This window comes from Lissotriton vulgaris, chromosome 6 (genome assembly GCF_964263255.1).
Source record: "Lissotriton vulgaris chromosome 6, aLisVul1.2, whole genome shotgun sequence".
NCBI lineage: Eukaryota > Metazoa > Chordata > Amphibia > Caudata > Salamandridae > Lissotriton > Lissotriton vulgaris.
Window position 1 is genome coordinate 1,228,213,104 of NC_141694.1, and position 21,735 is coordinate 1,228,234,838.

General features: G+C 45.4%; 1 protein-coding gene across 1 annotated transcript in view; it reads left to right on the forward strand.

Moving 5' to 3' along the window:
* Window positions 1-21,735, forward strand: part of SYNJ2 (synaptojanin 2) — a 745,535-nt gene that overhangs the window by 702,894 nt on the left and 20,906 nt on the right. The window contains exons 24-25 of the mRNA XM_086927319.1: window positions 4,436-4,548; window positions 7,027-7,135. Coding sequence (XP_086783445.1) covers window positions 4,436-4,548; window positions 7,027-7,135 — 222 coding nt within the window. The remainder of the gene's footprint in view (window positions 1-4,435; window positions 4,549-7,026; window positions 7,136-21,735) is intronic.

The window sequence follows — 21,735 nt, forward strand, 5'->3', positions numbered from 1 at the left end:
AGCACTGGCTCTTCCTCGACCAGGCAGTAGCCGGTCGTACCCTCCAGGGTGTGCCCTTCCTCCCGCGCCGACACCGTCCTCACAACCTGTACGCCTCTGCAATCACCAGCACAGCCCTGCGGGTGTGGGATAGAGTGGCCGTGGCCAAGGGGCTGACCACCTTCCCCTCACCCATGACTCCTATCTTCGAGAACCCCGACTTCACACCGGGCTTGGACGCCGGCGCATTCACGACGTGGCGGACGACACCCTGCCGCGCGGCGGGACACATGTTCGATCTCAAGGGCGTACTGTCGTTCCAGCAGGTCAAGGCAGATTACGGCGTGGCCGAATCAGAACGTTTGCAGTACCTGCAGGTGCGCCACTGGGTGCTCCACCCCTCGGTCCAGCCCGGAGCCCAACGGCAACTCACGCCTTATGAGCGATGGCTGCTGACACGCACCTCCGACAAGAAGCTGATATCGGATCTCTATCAGCAGCTGCTGCTCACGCAGGCACACACATATAATGCGGGCCAGGTCCGGTGGGAGAGGGACTTGGGGAGGCAGCTCACTAGGAAGGAATGGGAGGGGATATACCATAGAGCCAGACACTCGGCGCACCACACTGGCCTCACCGAGACCTTGACGAAGGTGGCAACATACTGGTACCACACCCCTGAGAGACTCCACCAATGGGATGCCCGAATCAGTGACAGATGCTGGAGGGGTTGTGGGGAACTAGGGACGCTGGAACATCTGCTTTGGAGCTGTAAGGCGCTGCGCCCCTACTGGGACCCTATCCTGGATCTTATAGATGCACATCTGGACACACAGCTGCCGCGCTTCCCTGCGTACATTCTGCTGGGCCTCCCAAACGCACTCATGTACCCTCTGAAATCCTGGCGCGGGCGCCTGATCGTGCTTGCGCTTGGGGCTGCAGTCCAGAATATTGTGGCGCACTGGAGGGCGACCCAGGCTCCGCAGCAGCTGGGGTGGCTTCACCGTCTGTGGGCAATCCTGGGAATGGAGAAACTGTCGCTGGCGGCAGCGGGGAGGGGGGCGGATTTTGCGGAACTTTGGCAGCCATTCCTCGCCTTGCTTACTGGAGAGTTCCGGGAGGTGAGCTGTCCACGCTACCTGCGACTGCTCCGCTTGGCGGAAACGCCCCTCCCGGACCCCAAACCGCAGGCCCGCAAACGCACAGGCCCCGCGCGCGTGGCATCCACTGACTGTTGAGAGGGGTTCACAACCTATAGCTAGAGCCCGGAAATGGACAAGGAGAGGGGTGGTACGGGGTGGGGTGGGTGGTGGGGTTGTTTACAGTTCTTTGATTCTCGTTTTCTTACAATGCACTAGCACTGATCAGCTTGCACCGTTGTAGCACCTCTTAAGACGCGGCCGGCCCTTTTGGGTTGTAGGCGGCTTGCTGTGTTAATAAGATGACTTATCCGCTGGCCCTGGGCGGGGCGTCCGCGGGGCCGCTGATTTCGGCCTCCCTAGACTGGTTACGGCCTTTGCTGAAATAGATGAGGTGCATTTTTTTTTTGCTTATGCTCAATAAAATATTTAATACATAAAAGAGCACATGTTTTACTCAGTGCTAGGTATGAATTCAGGGTGGGGAAGGACATACATTAGAAGGGCTTCATTTGGGGAATTTAGTGTGCAAATTCCCTTCAACCTCACAGATTTATGCAGAATTCTCAAAATGTACATATTCATTTCTTTTGCCCACAATAAGTGAACAAAAGATATGCAGACAGTAAATGTCTTATTCATAAAGGGTGTGTGTGTGTGTGTGTGTGTGTGTGTGTGGGTGTCTGTGTGTGTGTGTGTGCTTGTACCTCCTGCTGCACACAGGGAGCTAGCACTTGGGGATGGCTTGCATAGTTGGGGACTGGTCCCACAGGCATTGCCAGCATCTTTTAGTACCTATCACTTATGAAAAGTTGAACCACTATCCCACTTCATTATGGGCCAGTTGCAGGGCAGTTGCAATTGAAGATGCAAGGACGAGAGCAGTCGCTCCTTCCCCTTTACTGCCTCTGAGTGTTACTTAGCTGCAATTGTTGAAGTATGTTCATGTGTGTAATTTTGAGTAATAAGTAATTAGTGTGTATTAATGATTTTATAGTGAATATAGCCATAACTGGTGAATTCATGATATTGCACTTGAAAGAAATGAATCGTAATGCTTAGAAGTTTGATTAATCATGTAGTTTAATGATGCCACTTTTTATGAAGACATCAATTTTTATCAAAAATGCTGTTTCTAGTGTTTTGTTCGTTCTGCTCCTGTGAATCCCCCTCCCACTCAGGGCCTCCCCTGCTGGTCTTCTCTCCTCACAGTTTCCAATGAGTACAGTATAACAGGATGTTGCTGATTATTTCCCTTAGAAAGCATGTTTAGTGAATGAAACTTTGCTTCATGTTTCTGATGTAACTTTTTGAAGGACACTCCCGCTGGACTTCTGATGCTGGCGTGCTAGCACATTAGTGTATTGGTCTTTGTTTGGGAATTTTTCATATTTTCTTTTGCATTGCCCGATTGCTTTTGCTGTGGAAGGTAATAGAAGATCCTTGATTATTCTTACAAATGGGTTAGTGTTCTAAACCTTTCTAATGACACTCTGATTTGCCCAGTTGGTTTCACTACTCATGGTATGCTGAATCTGCAATTTTGCTCTTTGTTTATGTTTTAAGTGTGTATAAAACTCCTGGTTTTCTGTTGAAGAGAGAGACTTTTTTTTCCTCACTGAACTCCATCCTTTTGGACAGACTTTTATCATTTCCCTCACCAAACCTTGTCCGATTATTGAGAGATGTATTTTCCAGATTAGAAATGCTGTTCGTGTTTATTAGGAACCTGGTGTTTGTAGACCTTTTGAATGATTTCGGATTTCCTTTTTTTAAGTTTAAAGAGCTTTATTGCAATTTGTAAACATAGTAAAACATAATTACAGAGTAAATAATTTACAATGAAAAAACAAACTGTATTATATCATTATACTTTCAAAATGAGTCCCATAACTGGGAAATAAAACTATACTAAGCAAAAAGAGCTTTTTACATTTTAACTCCTACGATGCTAGTGACCGAACCATTCCGTCATGCCTCACGGTTGGGCTGTGCGGATGACGGAATGGTTCCGTCACGACCACACCGGCGAATGGAATGTTCAGCACCGGGGGAGAATCGGCGCCGCAGGAAAGATGTTAATAGGAGAAAGAAAAAGAATGATGATTTCTGACTTTGTATTTGAGCGTTAATAGCATGTAATGCATTATTCTGTACTGCCTATTCTAAATGTTCTGTAATAAAACTTTCTTTGTTATCGACTTAGAACTCATTTCTTGAGTGATCCTAGTTACTATTTTGATTTACTCTGCTAAATTATTGGGCCTTATGTCGTAGATGGTGGTGTCTCCAATCACTAGATCAAGGGTGTTGGAGCCGAATCACCAAAGGTAAATTTTGCGCCGGTCGAAATATTAGGGTTCAGTAAATTTTTTAGGTTCAGGCTCTCACACATGCATGCATTTAGCTATTGTGAACATGATGACCAGTGTGTTGTGGGATTGAGACGCAAGTCTGCAATGTGCATTGTGCTTATTCCAGGCCTACACCCAGCTCAATGTGAGTGTCAGCCTTGGTCTGGACCTTTATTAAGGACATGAATACGCTTCTTAAACATTTTACCAGAATGTGGGTCATGACATAAAAATAACGTACTCGGCCTAGTGTCAGAATTTCCACTAGTCCATGTTATATGGGAGGCTAACAGTACCTTTCCATCAGCTAGATTTGTCATGCTGACTGAGTATAATGTAAGTGTGCAAGTGCATCAGTAAGGTTGTGAGAGACTGCACATGTTCTGCAATCTGAATATATTTTTTAACATTACTGCAAAATTACATCATGCACAGACAGAATGGTACTTAGAGTACACTGGTGTGCATCCCAACTGGAGAAGACGCCAGTAGGGCTAATCGGAAGTTGTTTACCCACTACATTCACACTGTACATCGGCCTTACAGCTATGGACCTCCGATAAATCATTTCAGCTTCAAGCAGATGGAGGAAATGTGGGCAAGTTATTATAACTCCACTTACAGGAGGAACTGACTTCACATCTAAAAAGAGCTGAAATGCTGGAAATGTATAACTAGTTTGTTTTCCTTTTAATCCCAGACAGAACATTGTGTGGCTTTTATTAATCTTGTGTTATTCAAACACTGGGTGTGCCAGGCATGCTAATAAATAATAGTTTCTTATCATAAATATTGAAATCATATTATTTCATGTTATACTTTAAAAGATGGATTTTAGCCACACAATGTAATGTCATAGTTGGTATTACTTTATTGTGGGACTACTAGTCGCTCTTTGTGTAGATTTCGAGCCTTACCTAAAGTAAATGTTATGAGTAAAGCTCAGTTGTGTTTGATCTACAGGTAACCTACCAGTCAAAAAATCCTCATCTGATGTTACAATCCCTTTGGAACCATCCCCTCCGCCTCCCATGCCACATCCGGTAACACTACTCCCCGGAGCACCACAGCAGCCAGTAAGTTCTTCTTACAGTTCTTGAAAAGGATTTGTGTTTAAGTTGTTTTCTAAACGGCTACCTTCTGTGTCTAGGCATTATCAATGTGCAAAGATATCTCAAGCAATGGAGGCACAACACGCACTACAAACAGAACTAGTGGTACAACTTAGCCTTATCGAAGGTGAGGACCTTTAACAATGGAGCAGGCCTTTAATGGCAGGTGTAGCCGTCTATGGCAGTCTATAATGCGATTAGAACATTCTACCCAATGAGGATAGAATGTCCTAATTTAAAAAACGAATGCCTATCGAAGCCCTTAGTAGTTAAAATCACTCTGCAGCTTTGAAATGTTTGTTTCACATCTTTTGCTGTGATTGTTCAACGGATAACAGCCGCACTCAGGCTCACAGCTGTTAGCCGTTGGACATTCACAGCAACAGCTGTGTCACAGCAACAGCTGTGAAAGAAGGTTGAAGTCAGCCCCTGGTTCTCCCTGGGCTCGGCTTAACTAATTTGCCTGTTTGATTGCACCAAGGACACTGAGGAACATTACCCCTCCCTCATTTCGAGGCTCCAGTGACACTATGAGCTGTGGGAGATGGGGGAGCAAAGTTCCTGTGTGCCCTGCTACACAGGCTCTGCCTTTAGCTTTCCCCTGTCTAATCCTTATATTTTAGCGACACAGGGGTTGTAGATTAGGACACTGTAATGTTGAGAGCAGCAGGCCTATACCAGTTGTATAGGCCACTGCTGCTCCATTGTCTAATCTGAAGCTCTCATCATTCCAATGTTCTAATTTACAGTAAATCCTTAGCTGTATTTTACTCCCAAATGAATAGTTTCTTATGGTGTCATTTGAACATGTTTGTATTTCTTGTAGTCTTTTCCCGACTTTATCTGTTATGTTGAAGTGGACACTGCCCAGACGCTGGGAGGGAGTCAGCACTTACTGATGTATTCTTGTCTTGCTCAGTCAGAACCTAGGAGAGGGTTGGAGATGCTAGAAGGCTCTCTAAGGTCTGTATAGGTTAACACTGCGATAAAGGGTTGAGGGGAAGATTTCTTGACCTCTCCTCTGAACTGCAGGTATTTCATGAGTGTTGTATGTGATTTCGTAGAAAAACGATTTAATGGAACACCATCACTGAGAAACCATTTCATCTAAACGGTTTAACAGAGATTTTCAGGAGGAATGGCATTTACCATTTCATAAACACCATTACTAGAATGTTATTGTTTCTTCGAAGTTGGCTGTGCATATGTATTTTGTAATGTGCAAATGAAATGGTTGCAGGTATTACTTTCAGAACATTTTTTATAAGGTAAATGTTTTGATCCCTTATGTCAGGTAACATTATTTCAGATTTATATTGTTTACATTGTCAAACAATAACTCTGGAAGCTTTTGGAAAATTTGCTGAACCCTAAACACCATCCAATCTGCCCCCCTTAAAATGCCTCCCAATACATAAATGACACCGATCCCTGACCCTAAATTCCGCCGATCTCTGAACTCTAAAAGCCCTTTCACTCTACCCAACCCTGAACCTAAAGTCCACCCATCCCTGAACCCTTAAAGCCCTTTCTACTCCTTAACTATACCCTTCTCTTAACCTAAAACCTCTTCACTACCCCTAAACTTCATCCATTCCTGAACCCTAAAAACCCCCTTTGGCACCTAAACCCATCCATCCGTGGTCCCTTAAAAACCTGCACCACCCATTAACCCAATTCATCCCTGGACCCTAAACAAAACCTTCACCACTCCTGACAACCACCCATTCATGACCCTTAACCATTCACCACCTCTGAACTCCCCCATTAATTAATCTTAAAAACCCTTTCTACATGTAAATTCCACCTATCCCCAAATCTTTAAAACCTCACACCACCCTAAACTTCACCTATACCCTAAGACCCTTTGACTCTACCTATTACTGAAAGCTAAAAAACACCAGTCCTAAACTCCACCCATCCATAAAACCTAAAAAAAACTCAATACCTATACACGCCACCCATCCCTGTACCCTAAAAAACCCTCACCACTCTAAATTCCACCCATGCCTGATAATCTTATCGCCCCTAAACATCACCCATCCCTGAACTAAAGAAATAACCCTTACTACCCCCTAATATTCACCCAAGTTTGTGATTTAGGATGTTTCTTTGAAATAATGTTCCTTTAAATTGTTTCGTTTCATTTTCGATTTATTTGTCTTTGCTTTGTGGTTTCCTCCAATGTTTTCGTTTTCCATGAATCCACATACATCAATTTTCATGATTGTGCCATAGGACTGTTTTCTCTTCTAGCTCTCTTATTTCTTTTGCATATATACAGTTTCTACTGCAGATGAGCCACAATGAATACTGTAAATTGGTAAATGTAAACATGTGAATAATACGCCATGTTGTTATTGGATGCCTTATGAAGCCTGTACAGGCCACAATGGATTCATTACTCTACTTGTGAATAACATTTTCTTTTCTTCTCAATAGCCAAAAGCCAGGTCTGGGATTAGTAAACCGTATAATGTAGTTCAGATCAAAACGAAGACTGCCCAGGAAGCGGAAGAAACTATACGATGGCTTATGGAGGCAAAAAGTGGTGAGCTCTCTGTTAATAGTAGGGCACTGAAAGGCATATTTAATTTTTTCCACCTTTGCTGACACTGGATACAACTCACTTCTGTCTCTCGGCCTTTGGGAGTTTGCATGTGTTTTATAAAAAAGTATTTTGAGATCTTGGTACCGTGCAGGTCTCTGGTGGAAACACAAAGCAGTTGTACTCTGGATGAATGCCTGGCTCTTCTTCCTGATATCACACACAAAAAGTTAGGATGTATGATTTTGCAAGATAAATTAAAGGCTTTGGTTACGAGTTCCCCGAAGGAGGGTCTGTTTTTTATTGCCACAGATAAAATCTGAAATCCAAGGGATTGAAATTTTACTTCTGCAATAAATTGCACCTATTATTATCCCCTAACATTCGAAAAAAACATGAGGATTTTGATACTCGACATGTCTAGATATTTACTGTGCCTTTTTCACCTACTAATTTCTATCTGGATTATCCTGCTGAATTTAACCTGGGAAAATCCGGGGGTATGTACTTCATGGTACCCGGCAATTGCTGGGTTCAGTAAACTCTCCGCAGCTCTGAATTCTTATCATTGCGCAAATCAGGTATGCACTTGGGTCACTATTTTCCAGCCCAGTTGTAATGTGTGTTAATTTATCACTCCCCAAATGGACTTTCATAGTGCATCTTTTCATCTCGCACAGTTTTGCTGCACTGTTTTATGTGATTGACTTTCTTGTAAGTGCAGATCCTTTCAGATTCCAATTTGGTCCTAAAGAATGTATTATTGGGTATATTAACTAAACTCTTTCCAGGCATAGAACAGGCAAACATAATATCTGTTTCTCATGAGTGACAACCATATATGTAATGTCCAGTTTATATCTAGTCATTATATAAATGCACCAAAAAGATGGTTATGGAAGTAAGATAGCTGTTGAAATATTTACTGTCTTCGTTTAGAATAAATGCTGGATTCAGCTTCTTTGTGTAACTAGGATTACTAAAGGACTCGTGCTGCTTCCATCAATTACAGCATGAGCTGGAGGAGGAGCCAAAAACAAAATATATTATTTTATGGCTTGAGATAAAGATGGGCCCAGTTCCTTAGTGGATACACTGTAACTAACTGAGATAAAGAAAATTGTCTGTTCTTCTGCATTGTGCATGTAAGCAAGAGATGATGGTAAATTTGCCCGTAACAGTATTTGCAAATACGAGTCAAGGAGTAGGTTTATAATTAGATTTAAGCCTGCACCACTTTTATGAAGTCGGCCCCAATTGAGAATATATATGCTAGAGTCACACAAAAGAGTTATCCATGCTTGAACCATAAAGTGTTGCTAGATTATGTGATAGACCTTTATTTATTTATTTATTTATTACATTTTAAACATAAATCTTACAAAAACTGGATCTGCACAGCAGTCTCCCAATGAGGCAATCAATCTCAACTAAAAGCATTTACTGTCAATCAAGCAAAAGATGATAAGAGGAATACTCGGTTAAGACTAAACACTGGCATTCGCTCAGGGTAGCATTCCAACCCATCTTTCTTTACCCTACAATGCCACCCCAGATTAGACCCTGCCATATGGAAATCAGTAGTGGTCCTACTCCAACAGGACCAATCCAACCTGAACTGCAAAGCCAAGCGAACCAGGGCACAAGCAACCCAAGACTGGTTGTGCCCTGATTGGCCCTTCAGCCTGGCATGTGGGTCTGGCCTGTTCCTACTGGAGCAGGGTTAAGACTGATTTACTTTTAGATTAGGGGGTTTGCTATTTGTGAATATCCCAGGGTGCTTTTTCTAAACATCCATACAGATACTTCACAGCTTGCAAGTTTCAGCCGTACTTTCTGTCTTGGAGGGTACTGGCTAAACCAGCTCAAAACCCAGGCATGCTCATATCTCACAGATTTCAGCCCCACCCTGTTGATCTTCTCTCACCAGACATGTCTCAGCACCTTGAGTCCCCATTGTGCAACGTCTATCAACGTGTAAACCTAGACATACAGCAGAAAGGGTTTCCCCCATATTTCACTGGGAATAATGGCTGTTCACAATAGAAGCCTAGCCTCATGTTTATCATATTCTTTCTAGCCTAGCTTGAGACTATAACATTGGTTAGCACTAATTTACTTTATTCTTCATTAGAATTTGTCCAGAGGTAAGCATAGATATAACCTTTCCAACATCCACTGCAGGGACCAAACCCAGTTCAATGTAAGTAGCGGATTGAACTCATGGCATCGGTTTTAAAATCCTACTCTCCTTGATCGCAAGAATGTCCATCCCCCGCTAGCATCAAGTTTTCTCTTCACAATGTGCTGCGCCCACTGCCTATGCTTTACCACTGAACATGCAGTCCAATACTTTCCATCCCAAATTGAGTATTAACCCCCACACACCATGTGCTGGTGTTGCCACAAAGTGTTAACTATCCTTTCCATCTGCATCTGCCTGGCTGGTCTGACCTGAAATAGCCCAACACAACTGTTTCTTCGTGCTTTCTCAAGTCCATAAAGGCTGTGAAAAGCCATGTTGTTTGATGTTCCTCCTCCTGGTGCTAAGGAAGCAAAAATTAAAAACATGACGCCCAAACTCTTGTGCAGTGGGAGAGGAGAAGGAGCTACGGACCTCTGCTGTTGACCTGTGACCCTTATCCCTGCGGATACCGCTGCTCCCGCCACTGCTCGCCGCACCCGCTTCGCGGGTGCCACTTCGCGGGCTGCAGCGAGGGGCCAGGCACCAAAGCTGACATCAGATCCAGGAGGCGGTAAGGAGAAGGGGGCAACAACACACGGACTCCAAAGACCAGGAGTCCCTGCATCCGTCCAGGTGCGCACGGGCGCGCCCCCTGGGAGACACGCCCCCCGCCCACAACCACCTACTTTAACAGCCTACGTGACGCACAGCGGGACGCCGAGCGAAGCCCGAGCAAAGGGCGGGCAGTCTGTGGCAGTCAGGGGCTGTCAGAGGCTGGGCTGGGCCACCCCCCTTACTTCCATCGCCTCCGGACCAAGCCCTCTGAGTTTTTCTGAGGGTCCCGAGGCCATCATGTCAACCCGCTCTGGTAAAGCTTTGAGGGGCGGCGGAGAAAGTGCCTCAGGGGGTACTTCGATGATTGGCACAATGGACAAATTTATTACCAGGGTGGCCGCCGTCATTGAAAAGGAGATTGCAATGACGGAACGTCGCCTCTCACAAGACTTCCTTCCTTCCAAACGCTCTTCCCTGGGAGCTGCGGCACATGTTTTGTCCCCAACTTCCTCCATCCCCACCACCCCCCTGCCTGGGACCCTCTCTGGGGAACCACAAATTGTAGCGCTAGAGGCAGGAATTGATAGGATAGAAAGTCTGATATCTGATTCTTTCCCTAACAGTCCCAGCACTGTTGCATCAGAGTCCCGCCCCGCTCATCCCATAGCTCGCTCTCCCGGCCTCATGTCTCAATCCGGTTCTAACGTTCCTACACCCGGCCTAAAACCATTGTCCCAGATACGATCAACCCGGGTGCATAGGAAAAGGAAAAGAGCGACCAGCATTCGGAAGGGTTGCTACTCCACGCTTTATAAGCGTCCTAGGACCCAGCCCCAAAGGGGTCCTACACACTCAGAGTCCGGAGGGCCTGAACCACCTCGGAACCCCACCCCCCCACAGCTTGCAGCCGACACCCTGCAGCCTCTCCCCTTGGTCCCGGCATTACTTGTCCCAGCAAACGAGGGCCCTTTACTCGAGCCCCTCGAGAAACTGGTAAAGTCTCTGCTGGCACCACTCATTGACCAAGTCAAGAGTCTGGGGGATAGGCTTGACAGATTCGAACAGGTTACCATGGACAATTTTTTCTCCCTGAAAACCTTGTTTAAACTACAGCCAAAGCTTAGTGAGGACAACACAGACAGGAATTCTGGAAAAGGGGTTCCTGTGAGCCAACCACTGGGAGATCAGTCGACACTGCCTGCTAAGCCACTAGCTACCGGGAATGCTCCAACACCAGCTTCCCAGGCCGGTGCAAAGCAGGCAAGGCCGAGTGTTTCCACTCATGCTGCTCAAGTGCATGCTACTCCCTCCCCAGCAGCGATAATATCCGTGCCAAATCCTGCACATAAGAAGCAACAGAAGGGAGGGACTGGTCCAAACTCTAAACCCCTGGCTGCTCCACCCGCTAAAGCCAGTGGAGTAGCCATAACCCCTAATGCTAAACCTACCACCTCTCCTCCTAAAAATCCCTCCCCAGTGGCCATTCGACAGAAACTGACACACAAGTGCCCTCCAGTCAACCTCCCCCCTGAGTGCCACCCATATGTTGTTGTCCTTATTAAAGTTCCCCCCCTAAAAGACACCCAGCAGGAAACTCACCAGGAGCTAAAGAACAAGGTCATCCACTGGCTGAAAACTAATAGACCCCTTCCATTGGGCGTGGATGGCCTGATTCTTGGTGTACGTAGGGTGGGCTGGATCGGACATGGGAAAAAACCTTTTGAGGGTGACTGTGTGTTGGTCAATTTCCAAGACACAAGAGCTGCCCACTCAATATGTTGCCAAGTGGGACCCGTGGCCGGCCCCGGAGTTGATGCAGTTGATCTATCATTCTTCTACCCGCGGTCTGCCCCGATTACCCCTATCATCCATCCCGGGTCCCTTCCCTAAAACAACGTCTATGGCCAATTTTTCCTAGGAACAACTGTAGCACAGTCGCATACAGTTCCACCACTATCGAACTGGGGCTTTTGGGGCTGCTGACTTCGTGACGCTTCTGAGGAGGCTCTGGTGACTTGGAGTTCCGGCGGCCAGTCCCCCCCTTCTGCCAAAAATTATATCCCTCCGACCATACCAGAAGATCAGGTTGTTGTCGAGACTACAGGGGAACTAGGGGAGGTGAGGGCGCCACTTGACCCTTCAGTTGCTTCTCCAACTGTGGGTGTCGTGGACTTATTTGCTCCTGTCGAGACCTGTAGCATTGCGGCTGTGGCGGACCCACCTATTAGGGTTCTCAGCTGGAACGTAGCAGGCCTCGAGAGAAAGCTGGCATTGCCCGACTGGAACTCGCTTGTGGAGCAATACTCCATATGCCTGTTCCAGGAAACCTGGAGAAAGGAGCCCCTACACAAGGCAGGATACTCTACCCACCATTTACCAGCTGTCCACTCAGAAACTGGTAGGGGTCGCCCTTCCGGCGGCCTCCTCATCTGGGTGGCTTCTGAACTTAACTGCAGGGTGGTGGAGCGGGATACCAAATGCCCGGACCTCCTCAACATTTCCCTGAAAAACCCCAAGGGACAAGTTATTTTAAACATCTTCAACATTTATGCCCGAGGTATGAAGGGGGGTAGAGAATCCCCAGTTATAGCCTGCCTGGAAGCCCTGCTTCGCTCGTCGCCACACAAGCATTGCACTCTGGTGGCGGGTGATCTTAATTGTACCTTTGAGCCCCTTTGCCCTGAAATTTTACAAGAGGAACATGACAATAGGTGGGGGATACCAGTCTTAGAACTCTGCCCAGTGGCCCTTCAGATTAACTCCATAACTTTGGAGTTTGGTCTGAGGGCCGCTAACGGCAGGACTGGTTCAGATAAAGCAGGAGCCCATACTTACAACAGGCCTGGACATACGTCAAGAATTGATTATTTTCTTCTTGACGTAAACTTGTGGAGCATGGTAAATGATATGGTGATCTTACCATCCGTGGAGAGTGATCACAATCTCCTCTCGCTCACATTTTCCCATAGGTGGTTAACGGGCACTGGGAGTGGAACCGCTTGCAATCTCGCCCCGGATTTGTCAGCAGTCTCCAACTGTGGACGACGACTAAAGTGGGCGAAGCTGTCGTTATCAGAGGAGAAAACTTCCGCCATAAGGCAGCTTCTTACCACAGCTCTAGACAACCTTGACTCCTACGAGGATGGGTTGCTGGAGGTGACTATTAGGTTCTGTACCCTAACTCAGGCCATCAGTGACCTCTTTGTAGTTCCAGCTAGTACCAACAGGAGGAAACCCCGTATACGGGCTAGACAGGGCTGGTTTAACCAGAAGTGCAGGGAGGCGAAGTCACTCCTTATTGAAGCAGTCAAATCCAAAATACCCACTAGGACCAGGGTGGCAAGAAGGCACTACACCCTCTGCCAAAAAAATGCTAAGAAGGAGTGGGAGGACAATTACTGGCAGGACCTTTTGGCTGCCAGTCAAGGGAAAGATGCTAAAGGCTTTTGGGACTTGGTGGGAAATAGGAATCGTCCCGATGATACACTGAGGACCTGTAGCATTAATGCCCAGACATGGTTTACCCACTTTCAAACACTCTATTCCGCCATTGAAGGCCCACTTAATGATCCCTTCATCCTTCCGCCATACACTTTAGATAGAGACCTGGATTTGTTTTCTGAACAGGAAGTCACAAATCTGATCAAAACTCTGGTGCCATTAAAAGCAGCTGGCCCTGACGGTCTCCCAGGAGACATCCTCCCAGCCTACACAAAAGAATGGGGGGTACTGATCTCGGCCCTCCTTAACGCCATCATTGAGGGAGGATCTGTGCCAGACTCCTGGAAAGGGGCAGAGGTAGTCCCAATTTTCAAAAAGGGTTGCCGGGACTTACCTGGGAATTATAGGCCCATAAGCCTAATAGATTCGAGTCAGAAACTGGCGGGGAAAGCTATTTTGGGGAGGATTTTACTATGGGTGGATGACAACCACATTCTGTCTGATATGCAAGCTGGGTTTCGTTCAGGAACCGGAACCATTGAACAAGTGTTCAGGCTCTTGTTACTGTACTGGAAGGTGGTGGAGCTAGGCAAAGGCAGTCTTTACCTGGCCTTTATAGATCTGAAGACTGCCTTTGACCTGGTTCCTAGGGAGGAACTCTGGAGGGTGTTGTATGGCCTAGGGATACCCCCCTACATCTTAAACCTTCTCATTAAATTGCATAATGCCACCTATGCCCAGGTTAGATGGGGGATGAATGGGGAAAAGACCGAAAAGATCAGGGTCGAGAGGGGAGTGCGGCAGGGCTGTGTTCTGGCCCCCACCCTATTCTCCCTCTACATTAATGGGGTGGTAGAGCACCTGCTCGGCGAACCAGCAGACTCCCCCACTTTGGGAGGCGTAAAAATTCCAACATTGCTGTTCGCCGATAACACCCTCCTCATTTCGAAAACCCCCCAAGGCCTCCAGAAACTCCTAAACCGCTTCCAGGATTTTTGCACTATCAGAGGACTAGTCATCAATGTAGACAAAACAAAGTATTTAGTCATGCACCCCCCCGTAAACTTGGCCGTCCCCCTATTTTGAACTCCACCCCCCTTGAAAAAAGTGGCAGAATTCGACTACCTGGGAATCCGCTTAAGCGATGCGATGAGCTGGTCCGCCCACATCAACAAAATGACAGTCGGTCACAAAAGGGTGGGGGGGGCCCTCCTTAAGGAGTACAGCAATTCAACTAAACAATGTGTTGCCCCATTAATAGACATTTATAAAGCCCGAGCTGTATCTGCATCACTCTACGGAGCCAAACTGTGGGGCCTAGGTAATATGGAGTCTCTGAGCAAGGCCGAGAATAAATTCATCAAAGACCTCCTCGCCATCCCGATGAGCACTCCGACAGTCCCGGTCTTAATGGATGTAGGCTGCAAAGCAATTAGGGACCAGGCTCGCCTTCGACCTCTATTGCTTTGGGCTCGCTTGTGGAGGGTTCCGGAGTTAAAATCCTATGCTGACGGGTTAGCAGAGGTGATGCGCTCTGATGGCTGGCAGAAGATCAAATGGCTCAGGGACATCAAACATCTGCTAGGGGACCTGGGTTTGGAGTCTTGCTGGCTCAGCCACTCAGCCCCCCCAAAGGAATCCCTAAAAAAACTATACTGGGAATGGGTCTTCTCGAAGCGCATCAGCAATCAGCAACACTGCAACATTTTTGATAACAAAAGACGTTGTTGCCTTCGAGCCCTACATGGATTTAATTACCATCGCCATGGACAGGTCTTTGTACATCAAATTCCGTTTAGGAACCCTACCCCTCGCTGACCTTTGCTCCAGGTGGAATAAGTCCCAGCCAGCATCACGCCATTGTGCCCTATGTTCTGACAAACCTGAAACTGTGTCACATTTTCTTTTCGAATGTCCGGACTATGGACGCCCTAGATCACGCTGGCTTAAACCAATTTGCTGAGAACTGGGCACTCGCCAGCATACGGTCGCCCTCTGGATTCTATTAACTAATACAGCCCCTCCCATTGTCTGTGCCGTTTCCAAGTTTTTAAAATGGGCTTGGTTGATTCGACTTAAAAGACTGTCCATATCAATTTAATTCTGTCTTAGCTAATTTATTCTGATCAATTCTGTTTTTATCCTTTTTATTCCAAATGTACAGTCACATTTACGACATGCTGTTTTTATTTTTTGTAATGCTTTTATGATATTTGCATATCGAAATAAAGCAATCAACCAACCAAAAACATGACTGATTGTTTCTATTCTCTTTTTTAAACCAATTTGGAAGCCAGAGAAGATACTAAATTTGGTAGCTCAGTAATGTAACAGCGGGTCAAATTACAATAGTTGTCTCGCAAAATATGTCTAATTTTCATGAAAATGATGCCTATTATGGGAACTCAACTTGTTTGGGTGCTCTCTTGCCTGAAGGTTGAATGTGAGGGCACACCTCAATTACAAAAGTTGTGCAAGATACTAGCAGTTACGTGATTCGAGGAGACAAACTCTCTCTGTTAAGCTAGATACCGGTTTTACAGTTTCACCCCCAGTTTGCAAGACATTTTCTGCTTGAACCAGTCCCCTGTGGATGGAATTTTGCAAAACAGCATGTCTGCAAAATGGGGAAAAAAATTGGGAAGTTCTTGTACAGATAAATATACAAATTCTATAAGATTCTACCTGCATAATTAAAATTTCGCCCAGGCCTCAAATCGTATCAATTAAAATATACCTCTACAGCCTGAAGCAGAAGTTCAGGAAGGAAATTTGCGAATTGTGGAATCCTGCGTTAAAGCTCGGAACTATCCCTGCCAACATCCTAGATGGTGGAATAACTCCAGTGTTAGTAACTGCATTTCCAACATCTGCTAAATAACAAAAAAAGAGTTGGCCTTCTACAAATGAGTGGCTGTAAGGTTTGCATGCATGGCTTCCCTGCCCCTTAACTACCTCACAACTCTATGCCGCTTTAAATTGGTTAAAACGGTAAGATGATTAATTTATGTTGGGAAACATGTTCCGTTTCTCAAGAATTCACACCGTGATCACAAAAACATACCAGACAAATGGGCGATCCCACGATTGACCTCAGACAGCAGAATCAAGGACCAGCATAACACTTTACAGCAATTGTAAATACTTTTCTGCAGCCTATTATCTGGATTATGCTCTGCTGTTGGAACCACAAGTCCCAATGGTTCTTAATTCTGCTGGTCTCTGTGAAGACAATTTTTATTTTATTTTACCAGGCCAGGAGCTAATTCTTCTCTCTGTCCATTTTCTTTTGAGTAGCTCTAAGAACTTGGTCCTTGACTTGGACATCAGCTAGGGTCACTGGAGGTAGAAGCTTGGTACGCAGGGCACTTGCATTGTAGCCACTATCTCAGAGATTGAAAAAACAGCACATGGAACTGGGAAGAAACAGGGTTTTCTCTAGGAAATGTTTGGGGTACAGGCTCGTTTAACTGTCTTAAGTTGATTAATGTGTAAAGAATACACTGAAATTAAACATGAGCAAGACACAGATGATGCTATTTAGTTACAAAAGGTGAACAGTACGGAATGAACAAGTACTCAAAACTAAATGTTATAAATACTTGCGGCATAGCTATTAATATGGAATTTAATTGAGCGGAGTTCCATACGATAGTAGCAAAGAATGCATTTGCAGCTGTGAAAAGAGGCTACTCTCTTCAACCTGCTGTTATTGTGTGTCTACAAAAGATGGTACCAGTTATTCTGTTTGGGAATGGTGCATTTTGCTTTGACCTGATAGTGAATGAATTTTGTAAAGATTTTAAGAAAACATTTAGAAAGTGGCTATATAGGCCGTCCACAGTACCAGTGCAACGATTGTGGAATGGAGATTGGGCAACGTTCCTTAAATTTTGATGAAGAAATATTGAAGAATAAATCTTGTAATATGTTGGATAATTCAGACATAACTTTTGTTGCTGGTATTAGATGGAGGGACTTAAAAGATTGCATACGCAGTTTTGTACCCCATTTGAGGACTCTGTTCAAGAAGTAAGGAATTGATAGTAATACCAAAGGAGCATCTCTAAATTTCCATAATGTAAACAAGATTTTGCTAAAAGAGAAAATGAGCCTGTTATAATTTTTGCAGGATAAAATTATGTAAGTGGCAGGAAATACCCTCAACATATTTAAAAATTTAAGATTAACCACCGGCTTTTCTGACTATCTATTGTTACCTATTCATCCAACAACTCGTAAAAGGTTTACACTAATACTGGTGGGCATTTAGCCCACTACTCAAATTCTCGACTTGATTGGGCCTATAATGGTGAAAGGATAATTTCTACTTGGGCTGAGACCAAATTCAGTGTTTTAAATCATATCTTACTGTTGTGTCCAGCCTTTCTTCGCGAACGGCAGGTTAACGAAAAGCCCCTTTTTAACAAGTGTAAGATCAGAACTGTATCCTAGGCTTTTCAGTTACTATTTATGTATAATTAATATCTAATTTGTTCTTTGGCGCAACATTTTATTCAAGCTTATATTAAGAAAATGTGGTTTTAAAATCATCAATTATTTTCGTTATGAATGTATGCTGTTTATAAGGATGTCTTAATACACTTTATTTGAAATTTAAAAAAATCTATTTGCATAATGAATTTCCAAAACAGACAAACATTCTTTTGTGTAAACATGCATTATAGCCATTAATGATTACCAAGATAGACAGTGGTATTTCACACGATTGTCTTTCTGTCTTCCCAAAGTCACTGGGCTTTTGGCCGCTATTGCTTTTCATGCAAGTTACACAACATACAAAGAGAGGTGAGGCTGAGGGCACAGCACTGTTTTAGAACATTGCTCTGCAGATTAACTGATGGAAAAATGCAGAAGGGCTAAAGAGATAAATGTTAGTTTTTTTGAAATGATGGTCCACCTTTAGCAGCTCGTTAAAGTTCCATGGGATGGGTGTAGGTTTGGAGGGTTATAACTTGGAAATTGTAAACTCTTAATGAAAACGGAGCACTCCTCCTTCCAAATGAGGAACCAAGTAGGGAAAATGATTGTAATTTGTTAGCTAAATCTATATGTACAGCATTCATGAAAAAAACAACCCTGTGAAGCAACCATTTATGGGAAACCACTCTAAGGGGGTAATAATTTATGGGTCCCAGCACCTTAGGGCAATAATTTTGGGAGAGCGGGTGATAATTCATATAAAGCAACTCTTGGGGAAATGTATGGGGACCAGTGCAGTGGAATACTGTGGCAGGGCATTGCACTTAGTAATTCATCCAAAGCATCACTGAATGGGTAATGATTCAGAGTACAAATGTGTGAGTTAATAATGGATGAGGAAAGCAGTGTGAGGGTAATAATTCCTTTGTAGTAGCACATACGGGTAGTAATACCTAAAAGCAAAACTGTCCCGTGATGACTTATAAAGATCAAAATGTTTGGCCAGAAATGTATGGGGTGTAGAACATTTGGGCTACTGTTAAAGGTATGGGCACTGTAGGCTATTTATGGAGTGAAGCACTGTGACTTAATTTCTAGTGGAAAGCAGCAATGTGGGGTGGAGTAATTGTTAACATGTTTGAATTAGGGCCTACTCATATTTTGGTTGTGTCGGGGCATTTGGGACTGTACTCAAGCATAAATTACATTTTATATAGTAAAGCTGTCTCTAATCATATAATGGGTGTGTCTTGAAATCTGTTTGAGCATTGGAAGCTTTGTCACAGCACGTTATGCCTGTGCATATGGTGATTGTGCTGGATGTTTGAAGCACTTGTGGGCTACTTGAAGTTTTGCCTGGGCATATGATGGTAGCTCTTGGACATATAGGATTTGCTTTGGGCATATGAAGGCTTTTCTTGAATCTGTCCACTTGCTCAATAACATGTTAAAATCATTATTTGGCTTTCACCAGTTCTGATCTCTCAGCAGAAATCGATATTTCTGTTACTCAGTTGCCTAATTAATTCATTCTCATAATCCTTAAAATTCATCTTGACTACTTTGCGACCTTTTCTCAGAGTTACTTTAATCCTCTCTTAGACCTTTGGATAGATCAGCTGCTGTGCCGTGCCTCTAACCCCATATTTCAGCATGTGGGGAGCATAAGGAACACTCCCCAGCTAGAGAAAAAGAAAACCTTCCCTCCCACTGCCCCCCCACCCATTCTGCCTGCCGACAGGTAAGAGAAAAAGCACCCAGAGAATTTACCACCTGTTCAAGCAAGTGGTACATGTTCACTGATTTGGGCTTATTGTTTCCCTTAAAGGGATAAAAACATGTAGGACTAGACTTTGTATTATCTGGCTCGCATATTATTCCCCATTCCTGGGAAAACACGGTGTCTCCTGTCGGAGTGAACAGAGAACTCCGAATGAAGCCCACAGTGTTTTAAGTGCTAATCTTTCCACTTTATTTAAATCTAAACATCTAAAATTCATTTTCATAGTGTCATTGTCAAGTGTTATACATCCAGAAATGTGTCAATAACACCATTAGCTACAACTGAAAAAACTTAACTTAGGTTTCAGTTTGTCAGTTGGAGCACCATGAGTATCTATATTTAAGGCCATTGCTATATTTTCAATATTGGGCCTCTCATCATCTTGGCTACTCATAAAAGTTTGTAAATTCTTTGTCAGTAAATGAGGGTGTGGGTGGATCGGCGACCGAAATGGCCGCTTGGAGCTGAAGCTCCGTGTGGACCCTGCACGCCATGGCGCAGAACGGCATGTAAGCAACTTCAAACCCCTCCTGAAATGGCAATTCCTGGATCTGAATAGTTGCAGCAGCAGCGGAGCCAAAAACTGTTCAGCAAAATCGACAACTGACCCCCAAATCAACTGCTGAACATTTTGTGACCCGGGAAGAAAGATGGCGCCTACGGACCGCTGGCTCGATGCAACTGGTACCGAACGCAACAATACCTCACTGAACCACTTCTGAGCGGGACCGGACCCCAGCATGATTGACCAGAGTGGAACTCTGACGTGCTCCATGAGAATTTAACATCTGGAGGCCCCCCTCGTACCTGCGTAATCTTGAGTGACTCCGGCGCTGGACATAGGCTGAAGATCTGCGGGTGGCGAGACAGTCAGTGCGCATGACACAGCGGCTGCGGCGAAGCCCTGAACTGGTGACGGCATCTGCGAAACCTAAGCTGCCTCCACGGACACCCGCCGAGCCCCATATGAACGCCGAGGGGCAGCGTATTACTGGGGATAAAAGACGACACGTCGTAATCCTCAAGCCACATAAACACGGCACCGCCGGAGCTGGGAGCACGAAGAATGTTCCTCCGGGGCCTCGAATCATTGCAGTGCGTAGCTGGGAGCAATAATAACCTGGGACTTACAGCCAGCTGGCAGGCTGTAATAACACTATTCCCCCCCACAGCGACACAACTCCTCTTCACTACTTGGAGAAATAGAGCCTGCGGGGGAGCCTGGCCGGGGAATAACACACAGCCACATGTATGGGACGCACTGACACAGAGACTTGGTGAGTAGGTCCCCCTCCCTCTCCCCGGGCACAAGAGAGAGTCACACAAGCGAGGACCCTACGGATTTTTAGTAGGTGGAGGGGCAGAGCACGTTGTAAGACTATCTGGAGCCCAGGAAGACCACAATAAGTCACGTGGGAGACAGATTGCTGGCTGGCTCGCACTCCCCTCTGGATAACGACCACCAAGCTCCCCCCCCCCCCCCCCCCAGTCTTTAATCTTCTGCATGTTCTTTTGTGGAGGATTGAGGGACAGTGCACAGCGACATGCTTCAACGTTAACTTCACAACAAGCAGTCGGGCTGACTAGATCTCCTGTTACCAGTCGGGAATGATGCGTAAGGATCCTAAATAGTTGAATTTTGAAGCCCTCCCAAAGACTGCCAATCGGCAACCCACAGCAATGGCTGCAGAAGCAACCGCAGGCAATTGCACCCCCAGATAATTCGGCCCTGCTGCTAGAACTACGCTCAGGATTCAAGGCGCTTGACACCAGATTTGACTCACTTTACCGACGCCTGGACGGAATGGGAGAACGGATCGATCGCCACGTTGCCAGACTGGACACCGTGGAAGGCCGCACATCAGACCTGGAAGATAGGGCAGCTCAAACTACTAAGCAAGTTGAAAGACTTGAGCGTTTACTAAAAAAAGTCTCTGCAAAGAATGAGGACTTGGAAGCGAGAAGCAGGAAAGTTAGACCAATTCATGGAATGACTACTGACTGACTTGTTTAGGCCAGTACAATTTTCAAACACCTTTACCATAGAACGAGCCCATGGAACGCTCGGCCCCCGCCCCAATCCAGGCCTGTCGCCCAGACCAATCATGGGGAGACTGCTCAATTTAAAAGATCGAGACACAATACCTCGACTGGCCAGAGAAGCAAGAACACTGACATGGCAGGGCTCCAACGTTT